The sequence below is a fragment of the Diorhabda carinulata genome, chromosome 8, assembly GCF_026250575.1.
Source record: "Diorhabda carinulata isolate Delta chromosome 8, icDioCari1.1, whole genome shotgun sequence".
NCBI lineage: Eukaryota > Metazoa > Arthropoda > Insecta > Coleoptera > Chrysomelidae > Diorhabda > Diorhabda carinulata.
Window position 1 is genome coordinate 18,858,725 of NC_079467.1, and position 16,766 is coordinate 18,875,490.

General features: G+C 32.2%; 2 protein-coding genes across 2 annotated transcripts in view; one reads left to right on the forward strand and one right to left on the reverse strand.

Annotated features, from left to right (window-relative positions):
- The first annotated feature begins 918 nt into the window (after positions 1-918).
- LOC130897468 (mitogen-activated protein kinase kinase kinase 11) overlaps positions 919-16,766 on the forward strand; it is a 52,940-nt gene continuing 37,092 nt past the window's right edge. The window contains exons 1-3 of the mRNA XM_057806345.1: positions 919-1,253; positions 2,097-2,412; positions 4,508-5,012. Of these exons, the coding sequence (XP_057662328.1) occupies positions 2,116-2,412; positions 4,508-5,012 (802 nt within the window). The 5' untranslated portion in view covers positions 919-1,253; positions 2,097-2,115. The remainder of the gene's footprint in view (positions 1,254-2,096; positions 2,413-4,507; positions 5,013-16,766) is intronic.
- Positions 15,839-16,766, reverse strand: part of LOC130897467 (uncharacterized) — a 131,486-nt gene continuing 130,558 nt past the window's right edge. The window contains exon 11 of the mRNA XM_057806343.1: positions 15,839-16,351. Within this exon, the coding sequence (XP_057662326.1) occupies positions 15,900-16,351 (452 nt within the window). The 3' untranslated portion in view covers positions 15,839-15,899. The remainder of the gene's footprint in view (positions 16,352-16,766) is intronic.

The window sequence follows — 16,766 nt, forward strand, 5'->3', positions numbered from 1 at the left end:
GAAGTGAAAACAAACTTTTTTTCAACTAATTTTCAAATCTAATTACTTGAATTGATATCAATATTTGTAAAACCCTGTATAATTAATATCGTGTGAACTAGAAATTGGATTGTTTGAGTAATTAGGAATTTTTTGCAGATTCATAATGGTGCCTCTTTTTAAAACTTTTAAAGATATGTAGTACTTATTTATACTACTTATGCCATTTTGTATAACAAGGAGCTATTAATTATACTTCTTTATCATAAGCACAGACGCTGTATACAGTATACATAAAAAGTGGTCGATAAACAGATGCTACCCAAGAGTTTTGGGAATTTATGTGTTTACATAAAAAAGGCAAAGGCATTTTAATCTTAATCCTGTTTATAATAAGTCAAGATCTTTGACATTGAGAAAAGTAAGATATATTTACAAAAACTCATTCGATAAGCGTAGGCAACCAAGTATACACTAGATTGATTTATTCAATAGGTTATTAAAAATTTTAATCAAATCAGAAAATTATCTAATTGCAAGTTTATAATCGAAATATTCTTTTCTGGACAATTGAACGTTTTTTATGAAAAGCGGAAATTTTAAAATTCCTGTTTGTTTTATAAACAAAAGTTATGCAACGCAGCTATCATATACCCGTGAAAGGTGTTGCCTATATAGTAGATTCGATCATGAATATTAAACTCGATCGGTAAACCAGAATTTAGGTTGGAAAACATGACAGTACAATTTTACGGCGTTGCCGGATATACAACCATGTAACATTCACCAATGGAATTATAAGACAAATGAAATATAGATACTAATATTGGAATTAATACCATAAATATATGAACATTAATGTTCAAGTTAAATAAATAATGTTATAAAACTATATATAATAGATAAATTTGACATTTCACATTCTTTAAATGTCTATCAGTTAACTACTGACAACAGGGTGAAGAGAGAGTGCAAAAACATGGCTACAACAATGTCTGAGCTGTTCTTATTTTCCTGATAAACACTCCAAATTAAGATGTGTAAATAGTGATGGTGTTTTAACGCAGTTAAAAAAAGATAATTAAAGTCAGTATTATTATCGCGTTCGGTTTTAGATAAATTGATTTCATATACGCCATGAGTTTTATTAATTAAAGTGTTGTTTGTGTGACCACCTGGCTCTATGTGTACTGTCAATCGGACCTTATCATTAAAAACATGATGGATTTTATTATGTTCATATCAAATACACCAAGGACTGTCTCTTTAAATTGGTAAATAACAATATTATTATTTCAATACAACATGCTACGTATTAAATAGTTGAAAACGTATATGAACTCTAATTTAGAACCCACTTTTCAAATTGTTTTTTTGCTAGATCTTTAATTTTCTTTTATCCGTTTCAAATTTAAAAATAGACGTGTTTCAAGAAACAACCTAATTATTTCAGGAAAGTATTATTGAAATTAGCATGTAAAGGTAGATTAATAGATGATTAAAAATTTCATATTGATAATTAAGCCCAGAGATTCCAGAATTAGGAGATTAGATATATTATGTTTGCTTTTTTAAATAAAGGTAAAGGTTCTATTTATACAAACACCCAGCCATAACACAATAACAGGAAAAAATGTTATAATAACATAACTGTGATTTACACTTTTATTACAAATATTTTTTCAATTATATCAGTTATAGGGCATTATATAGAAAACCTTTATTTGCTTATTGCATCTTGAAAATGTGTGTTATTTATGTTACTATGTCAGTATTATATGCTTGAAAATGCTGAGTAAAAATTTTGTTGAAAACAATAATAAAAACGATATTTACTGTTCTAATTATGTACAATAATCAATTTATTAATTATATATATATATATATATATATATATATATATATATATATATATATATATATATATATATTTATCTTATCCATTGTTTTTTTATTAAAAATGTACACTTGTTTATATAATTTATGAACACATTGTTGCCAAACTTAGAAATTAGTTTGGACATTAAAGAAATGTAATAAAACATGGTTTTTTATGATATTGTTATAAATTGATTATTGGAGGTCCTTCAAATTGTATTGCTTGGATCGATTTCTAGACCTCATTGACCGAAACGGATGCCTCCGTTGGTGGAGCAGTTGCATTATTATCAGTATCAGCCGAGGCACATGGAACCGCCCCGAAATGGAGACTCGGTTCAAGTGGAGCACCGGTCGCACCACCAACATCATCCGTCTCATCTTCACCTACACCATAGACCACCGCCACCATACCTCAGGACAGCTTTGTACGACTATGATGCCCAAGGAGAAGATGAATTATCGTTGCAGAAAGGGCAGATCGTCGAGGTGTTGTCAGAAGATGCTAAAATATCCGGAGATGAAGGTTGGTGGACAGGAAAAATTGGGGATAAGGTAAGAGATAGTTTTGATGGCAATTTTAAGGGTGTTATGGGGTTTTGATCATAGCTTTAGTTATTCAAAACATCCTATGGAAAAATATGATTTTAATAGTTGTAGGAAATTTAAAAATTTATAATTTGTTCCAACCAACCTCAAAATATTGGATAAAAATGCAAAAAATTGATATATTTTTTTTGTTTTTTGAGTTTTTTCTTGCCACTGATATAATTTGTTCGAAAAAATCTATGAAACACGTGCAATATATTTAAAAATTGTAATATTTAATTTGTGAATAATAATTTAAATAATACATTCCATTAAATTTAATATTACAGTGACATCACACTTACCTGTCAACTATGACCCTAAGTTTCAAATTGTTTCATTTATTTATTTCTTGTAATCTCTTTGATCACATTAGGGGGTGTTTTTGTCAATCAAGCAAATAAAGAATGCGTTTGGAAATCGAGAAAATACGAGGTGCGATGGAAGATTAAACAAAAATCTTGTATATGTCAAAAATCAAAATGAAGTGGCAAATGTCGCTTTGTCTTGTGCATAAAATAACATTCAATGTCACTATCAACTGTCACTAAAATATTTAAACGTTTGTATGCCTGGTGGAATTAAAAATTGTAAATGACAATTTTAAGCAAATCACCTTGTATATTACCACATTATTGAAAATACTCACAATGTTGTAACATCAATTTAATTGACATTTTTTTCGCCAAATAATACGAACATACGGAAATCTTTGTATACCTGGTGGAACTAAAAGCTGTAAATGGCAATTTACATAATCTTGGAAGGTATACCTAGTGGAAAGAAACTTCAAACATATTACCTTGTATATGAAGGAGAGAGGTTAGTTAGTTTTTTCTGGTTTAGATGAGGACATTCTTTATATGGGGAAAGGGATTTATTAGATTTGGTCCTGAGATAGGAAAGATTCCTCTGCATGTGTATTGCGTCAAAAAATTCCTAAATTCGGAAATCCCTATGTACCTTTTGGAAACAAAATCCAAATTTTTAACAGATCACCCTGTATATTGCGTCATTATTAAAATGACTTACAGTGATGTCAGATCAATCTAATTGGCGCGTTTACACGAAATAATTTGAAAATTTCAATTTTAAACAGACCATTTTGTATATTGTGTCAATTTTAAAAAAACTGGCAATGTTGTCAGATCAATTTATTTAACGTATTTACAGTCGTATCGCAAATTCGGAAATTCTTGTGTACCTGGTGGAAACAAAATTTGAAAATCCAAATTTTAAACTGATTACCTTGTATATTGCGTCATTATTGAAAAGACAGTGTTGTCAGATCAATTTAATTGACGTATCAACACGGAAAAAACATAATTTTTCGTATATCTGTTGAAACCAAAAGCTGCAAATGCCAATTTTAATCAGACCACCTCGTATATAGCGTCATTATAGAAATCTCTGTTGGATTAACATTTTTTTCTGTTTGGTATAAATTTGTTTTAGTGTCCTTCCGCTTTAATTAGACATAATTAAATGAATTCAGCAACTCCCACGGGTCTATTTATTTTATTATAATAATACGTTGTATTTCTTGGAAGGTACTACTAATAGTACTATAATCGCGACAACAAACTGATTTCCACGTATTTTTACCAACACAAATGTTTTGTTATTGTTTATTTCTCACATCTATTACATTTTAAATTATATTATTACCTTGTTAAATACCAATTCTCGCTAATAGTTAATTTTTCTGTTTCTATAATTGACTCGCCAGAAAGATAAGAATTTTATTTTTAAAAATTAATAGTCCAGGAGCTGTCAAACGCCAGATTTACTCACGTGAAAAAATAATTAATGTTTCTCTTCCCAAACAAATATATGCAAACCAATTTTTTTGCCCTGACATGGTTTTTTTTTTTTAATGTCTTCTTCAAGAATATCTTGAGCGCTAAAATCTGCCCGGAAATATCTGACAAACCAGCTTAAAATTCATCGACTTCGAACTCATTTTTGATACGTAGTAATATAATCAAATTTACTTGAGGGGGTTTCAATTTAGGGGTTACAAATTTTGTAATTTTTGCGTTGTTTTTTCACCTTGTTCCAGGTGGGTATATTCCCATCGAATTTCGTGGCCCACCAAGACCCCGGTCAGGATTTTTCCGATCACTACAATAACATCATAGCCGATATAGATCCTGTGAAAATCGATTTTTCCGAATTGGAACTCGAGGAAGTGATCGGTGTCGGCGGTTTCGGTAAAGTGTATCGCGGTATATGGAAAAATCGCGAAGTGGCGGTAAAAGCGGCGCGACAAGACGCCGACGCCGACGCTAGCGTTACATTAGAAAACGTTATTAAAGAAGCGAAACTTTTTTGTTTGTTGCGTCACGAAAATATCGTTTCGTTGGAGGGTGTTTGTCTCCAAGAACCGAACTTGTGTTTAGTGTTGGAATATTGTCGGGGTGGGTCTTTGAATCGGATATTGGCCGGTAGAAAGATAAGGCCGGACGTGTTGGTCGATTGGGCGATACAGATCGCTAGGGGGATGGATTACCTTCATTGTACGGCGCCCATATCGCTCATACATCGGGACCTGAAGAGCTCTAATGGTAAGTTAATTTAATATTCAATAATTTGACAACATCGCTTTTTTACTCGCATGTTTATATAACTTTTTTTGATAAATCACTTATTTTTCGCTCAGTCTATATTAATTTTAACATTTTCCATAGACAAATAATTGTATTTCTTTCATTCCATACGATTTTTTGAATTTTTGTGCGGAAAATACTTCGTTTTTGCCACTTTTGAACTATCTTTTTCATAGAGAAAAAATTGTTTGTGCTACATTTGATCTATTCTTAGACCTTTTTCCATAAGTAAACATTAGCTTTTAGTCCAATTTAAATCATTTTCGGGGTAAAACGTAGGTTTGCCTCCCATTTCCATAGACAAAGTATTGGTTGGCCTCGGTTCATTCCGTATACTTTTAGAAACTTCAGTGATGTAAAACACTTGTTTTGAGCACATTTGAACTACTTTTCGATCTTTTTCATCGATAAATTATTAATTCTCTTACATTTGTACTTATTTTAGACCTTTCTCCATAGACAAATATTCATTTTTCGTTCAGTTCATATCATTTTCGGGGTAGAACATGAATTGTCCACCCTTTTCCGTAGACCAACAATTTTTCGGAACTTAAGTGGGATAGTTTTCGTTCATTTTATAAGGAAATAATTGATCTTGTTATATTTGAACTACTTTTGGACCTGTTCCCATAGATACATATTTACTTTTTGTTTAGTTTATATAATTTTCATATTTTCGGAGTAAAACGCAATTTTCCACCCTTTCCCATAGACAAGGAATTAGTTTTCGGTCATTCTATATACTTTTCGAAACTTCAGCGGCTGAAACACTTGTTTTTGATACATTTGAACTATTATTCAATATTTTTCATAGATAAATAATTAGTTTTGTTACTTTTGAACTACTCTTAGACCTTTTTATATAGACAAACATTCGTTCAATTTATATCATTTTCGGGGTAAAACGTATGCTTTCCACCCATTTCCATAGAAAAAGAATTGGTTTTCGTCCATTCTATATACTTTCCGAAACTTCAGTGAGGTAAAACACTTGTTTTTGTTACATTCAAACTACTTCTTTGAAATCTTCCCATAGATAAATATTGATTTTTCGTATAGTTTACATAATTTTCGATATTTTCGGGCTAAAACGCAAGTTTTACACCCATTTTCCATAGAAAAAGAATTGGTTTTCGTTCATTCTAAAACTTCTCAGAACTTTAGTGGGATGTTTTTGGTACATTTGACCTACTTTTCGATCTTCTTCATAGAGAAATAATTAGTTTTGTTACATTCGAACCACTCTTAGACCTTTTTCCATAGACAAACATTTGTTTTCCGTTCAGTCCTTATAATTTTGGATATTTTTCGGAGTAAAACGCATGTTCTCCCTTTTTTCCCATAGACAAATAATTGTTATTATTGTTTTTTGTACATTCTTCATGATCTTACAAATTTTTCTACGGTCAAAAGTTTATACCCTCTAGTTGATTTTGAAGATAAAAACGATAATAGTTATTGTTACGCCCACTGATATAGATCGTGAAGTCGGTCCTGTTCTAATATGTTAATCGAAGCTAAACTTTGGTGGATGCTCATATCATATGATTTTTGGAATTTTTGTGGGGCACGTTTATGTATTCGTGACCTGTTTTTATAGAGACGATATCTAAGAAAGCCGTTTTGTTTGCTTACGGCAAACTAAAGATTTCAAGGAAACGAAAATTCTAGAATGTTATGATAATATATAAAAAGAGTCTAACAGCCGTAGTGCGTCAGTAAACAATTTGATATCATAGTGAACATATAGTGACAAGTAAACTGATAAATGATTCATTTCAATCGAATAATTAAACGAATTTCAAAAACCACAAATCTTTCCATGCAATACACTCAATTAAAAATAAATTTGCTGGAGATCGCGGATTGGGTATCGTTTTTGTGATTGTAGATCACGTTTTGGTTACATCCAATCAATGATTTTATTTTGCAAACTACGCGTTAATTTTGCGGCACAGTGTACAAAAAATTCACGTGATTCAAAATAACGTTTTTTCTTTTATCTATTTGTATTTTTATCATTTCCATTTCTAAATCGTGTCTGTATTCATTGGGCACGATTTGAAGGTCACTGATAAAAAGCAAGATAATTTAGACACAACAGTTGACAGTATACAGGGTGGGCCCGGAAAATAATGCGCCACATTTTGTAACTGTACGCTCGGGCGCAGAATGGAAAAAACGATCGAGCAATGGTAGGCGAGACACGAAAAAACGCCAGAGTAAATTTTCACAATGCTTCTGGAGACGTTCGTGGATGAGTATCTCCCGAAATCCCAGTCGGACATGTGACACAAGATGTTCCGGAATGTCCTGACAAAAAACGACATCAGCGTCATACCCCAGCTAAACTACAGCGCCAATCAGACTACGGCTTAAGAAATCGTCGAAAGGGCAAAATTTGAAGACACTGGACGAGATAATATTTTCAATATTTTCGGCGAACGGCGGCGCATCGACATTTCACGGTCATGGCGGATACAGCCGCAATATTTTCTTCGGTCCTCACTGTACGTTTGCGTGTTAGTGGTTTAATGTCCAATGGTGTAAACTGGGTTCGAAATTTAGTCACAAGCTTCCGAATAGTTCCCTCAGTAGGCCTACCAAGCTGCCCATAAATTGAAAGAAGTGCGCGATGCACTCTTTTAACAGAGTATGAATTTTGATAGTAAAATTCAATAATTTGTTAGTGTTGTTCGTTCGTAAGTCGATTCATGTTTAAATTGTAGACCAAACTGAATGACAATGACGCAAGACACGATTCACGCGTGATCTGTCAAAAACAGTGTTGCCAAAAAGATACCAGTAAAAAAATCACTCTTTATATTTCCTACGGTCATTTATTTAACTTATATGATTGTTTTTGTATGTCAATAACGAGCGTTGTCGCGGCACCAAAAAAGTCTATAATCAAATTTTTGTTATTATATTGAAATTGTCCCATTTAATGTCGGTTCAGTTTGAAGTGATTGCAATTTGATTTGAATGCCAATAGATCCGATTAAACAACAAAAAGTTGAAGAATTTACTTAACTACGTTTGTTGTACTATTCCCAAGTAAATTCAATTCAATCTCGTTCGGCATTGGGAGATCCATACACGGTGCTGATGTTGTGTAAGAAACAACATCGGCACGATTCCATCCAAATGCGGAGGACACAACTATTATTTTATAATCATTAAAAGTGACGAAATAATTTTGAAAATTTCGGTTCAATAACATTCTTTTTAGTTATGATAATTTAAATGTTTTCATTTAAACGAGAAAAATTAAATTACGGTTTGTTACATACTATTTTTTTGTGTAATAGAATATTTTCAAATTAATCTTTGATGTTTAACAAAAATTGAAATCACTATTGATACAAGTTTGTGGATAATTATCTTTGAAATGCTTCATTTTGTAAATAAATTAATTCTCTATAAAAATCAGGAGACACAGTTGACTAAAAAAACCGGCACTATTACTGATAAAGAAACTAAAGATATCGATAATGAATGAAAAAATTAGGAAACGAGTGCATCGTTATGAAATAATCGCTTTCTCAGCGTTCTACCCCAAAGACGGTTCATTTCACATAAAAATGCAACAGATATCTTTTATAGATAATTTTACTAAGAACAATTTTTATAATAACCGCTATTGACCCCCGAGCAATAAATCGCGAGATATTTGCGAAAAACTGATTTTCGTCACATTTTGACTTTTCTTCATTACAACACCGCAATTCACAAAAAGTCAGAACACTAGAAATTTTTCCGCAGAAATGACAGGATTAATGTAAAATGACGTCTTAAATCAAAACTTCCACTAGTCGTCATTTTCGCGGGAGCCCCGCCCCTCCACTTTTCGATAATAATAAATAAAAAAATGATTTTTTCCAGAAACAATTATAAATAATAATTGTATGTACTATTATTTGGTGGTTGCTTTCTTCTTATACAGTGAGGTACAGTTATTTCATCTCAATAACCAACAGTACTCCGCCAACATTCTTGTATTCCACTTTCATCTTAGCGATTTCTTGATGGAACTTTTCCTCATGTTCATCGGAGACTGCTCCTAAATTTTCAGGGAACAAGGCGCCAGTGAAAAAAGTGTACTTTAAGTGACATGTTACATCCCATGGCTAACAACAATTCCTCGACGTGAGCGACCCATTTGTGGTTACTCAAAAAGTTCTTAAAAACGTTTTTATTTTTGATTTTGGTGTTCAATAAATGTCGGCTCTTGAAAAATTTATCTAATTTGAGGGCCCACAAAACCTCCTTCAAGAATTTTAGCTTCGCTAAGACGATCCTATTTTTCAAACATTCAAATGCGTCACTTGTCTTGTCCATTGCTTGTACAAACTGGTTGATCAATTCAAGTTTGATGTGCAAAAGTGGCAAGTAAATATTTTCCTTCGAGACCAAATGATCGTGGGCGACATTTTTTTGACCAGTACTATAAATAGAAGCGTAATGCAAGTTTAAGCTTGTCGTAAATTCCTCCGCGAACCTGTGCGCGTGTGAAAAATGAAACTTGTCGATGTTCCCATTGAACTTTAAGGATTTTTTTTAGCAAGCGACTTTTTATTGTCATGATTAGAAAATATTTCAATAACTCATCTTAATATTTATATAATTAATATGATAATTGAATTTTTTGAAAATTCATGACTGAAAAATAGGAATACAACCCTGTAAACCTTTTACCCTTTCAGTATTATTTCTAATAAATCGATCTCCAATATTTTTCTCAATTCTATTGTCATTATTGCTCATTTTATCTTCCTGGTATATACTTTCTTCTACTATTTTAGGAAGGAAAGAAAATTATAAACAGTGGATATTCAAAAGTGCTTTTTCGATAACATCTTTTCCATTGAAATTATCTGTGGCATAATTAAAATCTACGTTAGAAAACTTGGCAACGCCGTAACCAATAACGAATACGTTAATTTCTTATATGTTATGAAATCGTTACAATACTCATTCTAATAAAGTATGTCAAGTTGACACTGAACATTTATTTCATGAGAATGTCATTGTAATACGATGGAATGTGTAATAAAATGAACGCTATTAACGTTATACGATGTTGCCAATTACAAATCTATTTCAGAGATGATTGGGAATTGAAATGTATCTGTAAAATTTTTTATTTTTTATTATACTAGATGATTTTTATTAATATTCTCACAAAAAAAGTAAATGGAATGTTTTATTCAATTATTTCGTTTATAATAAGACCTGATTAAATGATATGCGGCACCTGGGAATGAAGCTAAAAAGCATTATTGCCATCGACGTTTGTTTTCGTTTGGAATAGCATCTTCACAGTGCTCTGATGCAAAACCTCGTACTCCTTTCATTCTATTATTATTTTTCTCCTTATTCAGGCAGTTTCTATTAGGTCTGTCAAGTTAGCGAACTAATGTTTAAAAAAATAAATTCTGACAAGCTCAAAAACTGCCGTTTTTTTGCCGTGAAAACCGTCTCTCCTTTTTACAATAACTAAATGTAACTACGTAGATAATTGCCGCTTGGTATGACGTCCAAGTAAATATATCCGCCCCAACCAGAGCACGTCGGCATCCGGAGCAAAATGGCTTTTTCCCCTTTTACCCCAGATACCAACGATCCCTGAGGTCGGCAATGAAATTTTCGTTAACGTTAATCAATCAAGCGGCAACTATGTACGTGCCTTGTTACATTTATTGTTTAAAGGGAACTAATATTCCAGGGGGTGGCTCGCTACATTGATAGTCAAGTTATCTAACCACCCCCGTCGAATATTGCTTCTCTTTTTACAATAGCAGAAACTAATTGCATAGATAATTGCCACTTGATTTGCTGGCAACATAGCAAGAGGGAGCTTTAGTTGATAAACATACCAAATTCCTTCAAAGTATCCCTAATGCTTTCTCTACGTTTCTCTCCATATACCTAACGGCAATTATCTATGATTTCTGTTTTAATTTGGCCAGATAACTTAACTTAGCTAGCCACCCTTTTGAATATTAGTTCCATCTAAACAAATAACGTAATAAAGCTCGTGAATAATTGCCGCTTGATTTGCTGCTCTTGAAAAATAATTGTCGACCTCTGGGCACTTTTGTATCTCATGTAAAACGAGAAAAGCCAAGATTTCTGAATTTTGAGCAGAAATTCACACGCTGGGAAGTTTGCACGCGTCTCCTGCAGCGGTCTGAAGAGGAAGGAAAAAATTTGTTGCTCGAAATATTCACCACATACGAGATTTGAGTACAACACTATATTTTGAAGAGTATACGCACGTCTTTGGAGTGGAGGAAGAAAGACCGTGCCAGTTAAAGCGAAAGTTGAACTGTCAGCGCAGCAGGAAAGGTGTTGTGTTCTGAAGGAGTAATTGCGGTTGATTTTATTACTGAACAAGGAACTTCAACGTCCATTGTAATCTAAAAAACACGGTGAAACCTGTCTAAAAATCAAAACGACGCGATATTCCAACGTGCTTCCGATATCATAGCAAGACAACGCTAGACCTCATACAGATCGATGGAAACGTTGAATGAATTGGATTGGAAATCACTGAAACACCCTCCTTATAGTCCCGATTTGTCGCCATGTGACTATTATTTATTTGGTTCATTGAAAGCGCGATTCGATAGGTAGAATCCTTCGTGTGAGAATGGTCACGTGACAAGCCGAGAGATTTTTACGAAAAAGGTAACCGAAAGTTTCCGAAAAGGTGGCAAAAGTGTGACGGATACTATCTAGAGAAACTGTGAGAAATAATAATTAAAAAAAATTTTTTTTCTTAAAACTTATTCGTTTTTATTATATTGATAACAAAAACTGTGTCCAGCGATTTGAAATGTTTAAAACATATAAAACTAAAATAAATAATAAAATAAATTATATGTTGTAGGAACTTACTTTCAACTATGGTACATTTACATCATTTTTGATCCCATAAATATATTTGCAACATTCATTTCAGATAACGATAATTTTTTATTGTGCGATGATAATATTTTTAACGTTTATAATTATGAATGTGTTAACAAAGATTAGACAATGTCGGGTGTAAAAATAGAAAATATATCAATTAGGTATTACCCGAGGTCATAATATACGTAGCGAATCTACAATTTTTTTTTTTTCTATTTAACTAATCATGTATTATTCTATCAATTATCATTGGATCACTTTTTTTCATATAAGAGAGCAGAATTACAAAAAGCTGACTAAATGAAATGATAAATGTTTATTGTTAATAGTTCTACTATCAAATAAACTATATATTTAACGTGAAAAATAATCAAAGAAACCGAAGAAAAGTTACGCAAATATTATTCTGAAAATTCTCCGTTTCATGTAAATGATTGTTTGCTTTCAAAAGTGACTAAATGAACGTGGATGATACTGTACGTTCAGGGTCATTATTTACTTGTTGGGAAGCGTTTTTAGAACAAAAATAACTAAAGAAACCGAAGAAAAGTTACGCAAATATTATTCTGAAAATTCTCCGTTTCATGTAAATGATTGTTTGCTTTCAAAAGTGACTAAATGAACGCGGATGATACTGTTCGTTCAGGGTCATTATTTACTTGTTGGGAAGCGTTTTTAGAACAAAAATAACTAAAGAAACCGAAGAAAAGTTACGCAAATATTATTCTGAAAATTCTCCGTTTCATGTAAATGATTGTTTGCTTTCAAAAGTGACTAAATGAACGCGGATGATACTGTACGTTCAGGGTCATTATTTACTTGTTGGGAAGCGTTTTTAGAACAAAAATAACTAAAGAAACCGAAGAAAAGTTACGCAAATATTATTCTGAAAATTCTCCGTTTCATGTAAATGATTGTTTGCTTTCAAAAGTGACTAAATGAACGCGGATGATACTGTACGTTCAGGGTCATTATTTACTTGTTGGGAAGCGTTTTTAGAACAAAAATAACTAAAGAAACCGAAGAAAAGTTACGCAAATATTATTCTGAAAATTCTCCGTTTCATGTAAATGATTGTTTGCTTTCAAAAGTGACTAAATGAACGCGGATGATACTGTACGTTCAGGGTCATTATTTACTTGTTGGGAAGCGTTTTTAGAACAAAAATAACTAAAGAAACCGAAGAAAAGTTACGCAAATATTATTCTGAAAATTCTCCGTTTCATGTAAATGATTGTTTGCTTTCAAAAGTGACTAAATGAACGCGGATGATACTGTACGTTCAGGGTCATTATTTACTTGTTGGGAAGCGTTTTTAGAACAAAAATAACTAAAGAAACCGAAGAAAAGTTACGCAAATATTATTCTGAAAATTCTCCGTTTCATGTAAATGATTGTTTGCTTTCAAAAGTGACTAAACGAACGTGGATGATACTGTACGTTCAGGGTCATTATTTACTTGTTGGAAAGCGTTTTAGAAGAAAAAAAATAACTAAAGAAACCGAAGAAAAGTTACGCAAATATTATTCTGAAAATTCTCCGTTTCATGTAAATGATTGTTTGCTTTCAAAAGTGACTAAATGAACGCGGATGATACTGTACGTTCAGGGTCATTATTTACTTGTTGGGAAGCGTTTTTAGAACAAAAATAACTAAAGAAACCGAAGAAAAGTTACGCAAATATTATTCTGAAAATTCTCCGTTTCATGTAAATGATTGTTTGCTTTCAAAAGTGACTAAATGAACGCGGATGATACTGTACGTTCAGGGTCATTATTTACTTGTTGGGAAGCGTTTTTAGAACAAAAATAACTAAAGAAACCGAAGAAAAGTTACGCAAATATTATTCTGAAAATTCTCCGTTTCATGTAAATGATTGTTTGCTTTCAAAAGTGACTAAATGAACGCGGATGATACTGTACGTTCAGGGTCATTATTTACTTGTTGGGAAGCGTTTTTAGAACAAAAATAACTAAAGAAACCGAAGAAAAGTTACGCAAATATTATTCTGAAAATTCTCCGTTTCATGTAAATGATTGTTTGCTTTCAAAAGTGACTAAATGAACGCGGATGATACTGTACGTTCAGGGTCATTATTTACTTGTTGGGAAGCGTTTTTAGAACAAAAATAACTAAAGAAACCGAAGAAAAGTTACGCAAATATTATTCTGAAAATTCTCCGTTTCATGTAAATGATTGTTTGCTTTCAAAAGTGACTAAATGAACGCGGATGATACTGTACGTTCAGGGTCATTATTTACTTGTTGGGAAGCGTTTTTAGAACAAAAATAACTAAAGAAACCGAAGAAAAGTTACGCAAATATTATTCTGAAAATTCTCCGTTTCATGTAAATGATTGTTTGCTTTCAAAAGTGACTAAATGAACGCGGATGATACTGTACGTTCAGGGTCATTATTTACTTGTTGGGAAGCGTTTTTAGAACAAAAATAACTAAAGAAACCGAAGAAAAGTTACGCAAATATTATTCTGAAAATTCTCCGTTTCATGTAAATGATTGTTTGCTTTCAAAAGTGACTAAACGAACGTGGATGATACTGTACGTTCAGGGTCATTATTTACTTGTTGGAAAGCGTTTTAGAAGAAAAAAAATAACTAAAGAAACCGAAGAAAAGTTACGCAAATATTATTCTGAAAATTCTCCGTTTCATGTAAATGATTGTTTGCTTTCAAAAGTGACTAAATGAACGTGGATGATACTGTACGTTCAGGGTCATTATTTACTTGTTGGGAAGCGTTTTTAGAACAAAAATAACTAAAGAAACCGAAGAAAAGTTACGCAAATATTATTCTGAAAATTCTCCGTTTCATGTAAATGATCGTTTGCTTTCAAAAGTGACTAAATGAACGTGGATGATACTGTACGTTCAGGGTCATTATTTACTTGTTGGGAAGCGTTTTTAGAACAAAAATAACTAAAGAAACCGAAGAAAAGTTACGCAAATATTATTCTGAAAATTCTCCGTTTCATGTAAATGATTGTTTGCTTTCAAAAGTGACTAAATGAACGCGGATGATACTGTACGTTCAGGGTCATTATTTACTTGTTGGGAAGCGTTTTTAGAACAAAAATAACTAAAGAAACCGAAGAAAAGTTACGCAAATATTATTCTGAAAATTCTCCGTTTCATGTAAATGATCGTTTGCTTTCAAAAGTGACTAAATGAACGTGGATGATACTGTACGTTCAGGGTCATTATTTACTTGTTGGGAAGCGTTTTTAGAACAAAAATAACTAAAGAAACCGAAGAAAAGTTACGCAAATATTATTCTGAAAATTCTCCGTTTCATGTAAATGATTGTTTGCTTTCAAAAGTGACTAAATGAACGCGGATGATACTGTACGTTCAGGGTCATTATTTACTTGTTGGGAAGCGTTTTTAGAACAAAAATAACTAAAGAAACCGAAGAAAAGTTACGCAAATATTATTCTGAAAATTCTCCGTTTCATGTAAATGATCGTTTGCTTTCAAAAGTGACTAAATGAACGTGGATGATACTGTACGTTCAGGGTCATTATTTACTTGTTGGGAAGCGTTTTTAGAACAAAAATAACTAAAGAAACCGAAGAAAAGTTACGCAAATATTATTCTGAAAATTCTCCGTTTCATGTAAATGATTGTTTGCTTTCAAAAGTGACTAAATGAACGCGGATGATACTGTACGTTCAGGGTCATTATTTACTTGTTGGAAAGCGTTTTTAGAAAATAATAATAATCAAAGTGACAGAAGAAAAGTTACGCATTAATATTAATCTGAAAATGCTCCGTTTCATGTAAATGTTTTTTTGCTTTTACACGTGGCTAAATGAATGCGGGTAATGCTGAACGTCTTTCATAGAAATCAATTTTTTTTTTAATATTTCGCTTTTTATTATAAAAATGTTTGACAATTTACAAGAGGTTTTATCAAAATCCAAATACAAACGAAACATTGGGTTTTCTTTGGCTATTTCTTCTCTTATCACCAATAGATCCATTGAGTTGAACTATCTTTTTTTTCTTTACCGAATTCGAATAGAAAGACGTAAAAGATCTACTGGAAAAACTAGAATTTTCGCTCATTTTTGCGGACTTCCAACATTGTCTCAAGGTCAATAACGTTTTTCTATATCCAGCGGGTATAATAAAATGTTTATAGTTATTAGCGAAGAACCCGTAATATTTTTTCCTTTCGTTTTCACTTTCCATATCGATGATGTGCGGCAAACCAGTTCTAGCGAAATCTTCTATAAGTCGAATATCTTCTTCCGTTATATTTAACAATCCAATATTATTATTGTATCCGCTTATTGTTAATAAATTTATTATAAATCTCGGTAACAAAATGTCCAATTTTTTCTTCGCATTACACCAAAGACCTGTAAATGTAAATAATATGTAACCTTTAAAAGCGATAAAATTAACAAAAATAATGGGGGGCGGAATAAAACATGTAATACCAGCCGGTTATATTGTTGCAAATATGGACCACTAAAACCTTTTTGTGGACTGTTATCCCTGTTTTTCCAAATAGTCAAATAACCAACCTTTGCAAAATAGTTTTCGATGCTTTCTCTTCAAGTATTGTTCTTGAAGATAGCTTCCTCAAAGCTTTAAACCCGATACATTAATACGAAAGTAAGATCGTTGCGCTCGTGTCCTTTCGCCTCGCATCTGCTTCGTGTCGGTTTTTCGGATTCAAAGGATGGAAATAAAGAATTAAATGCAACCACTACTATATACTATATACTACATTTTTTTTCTCTTACGAGGTCTGGCTATTAAATAACGAGA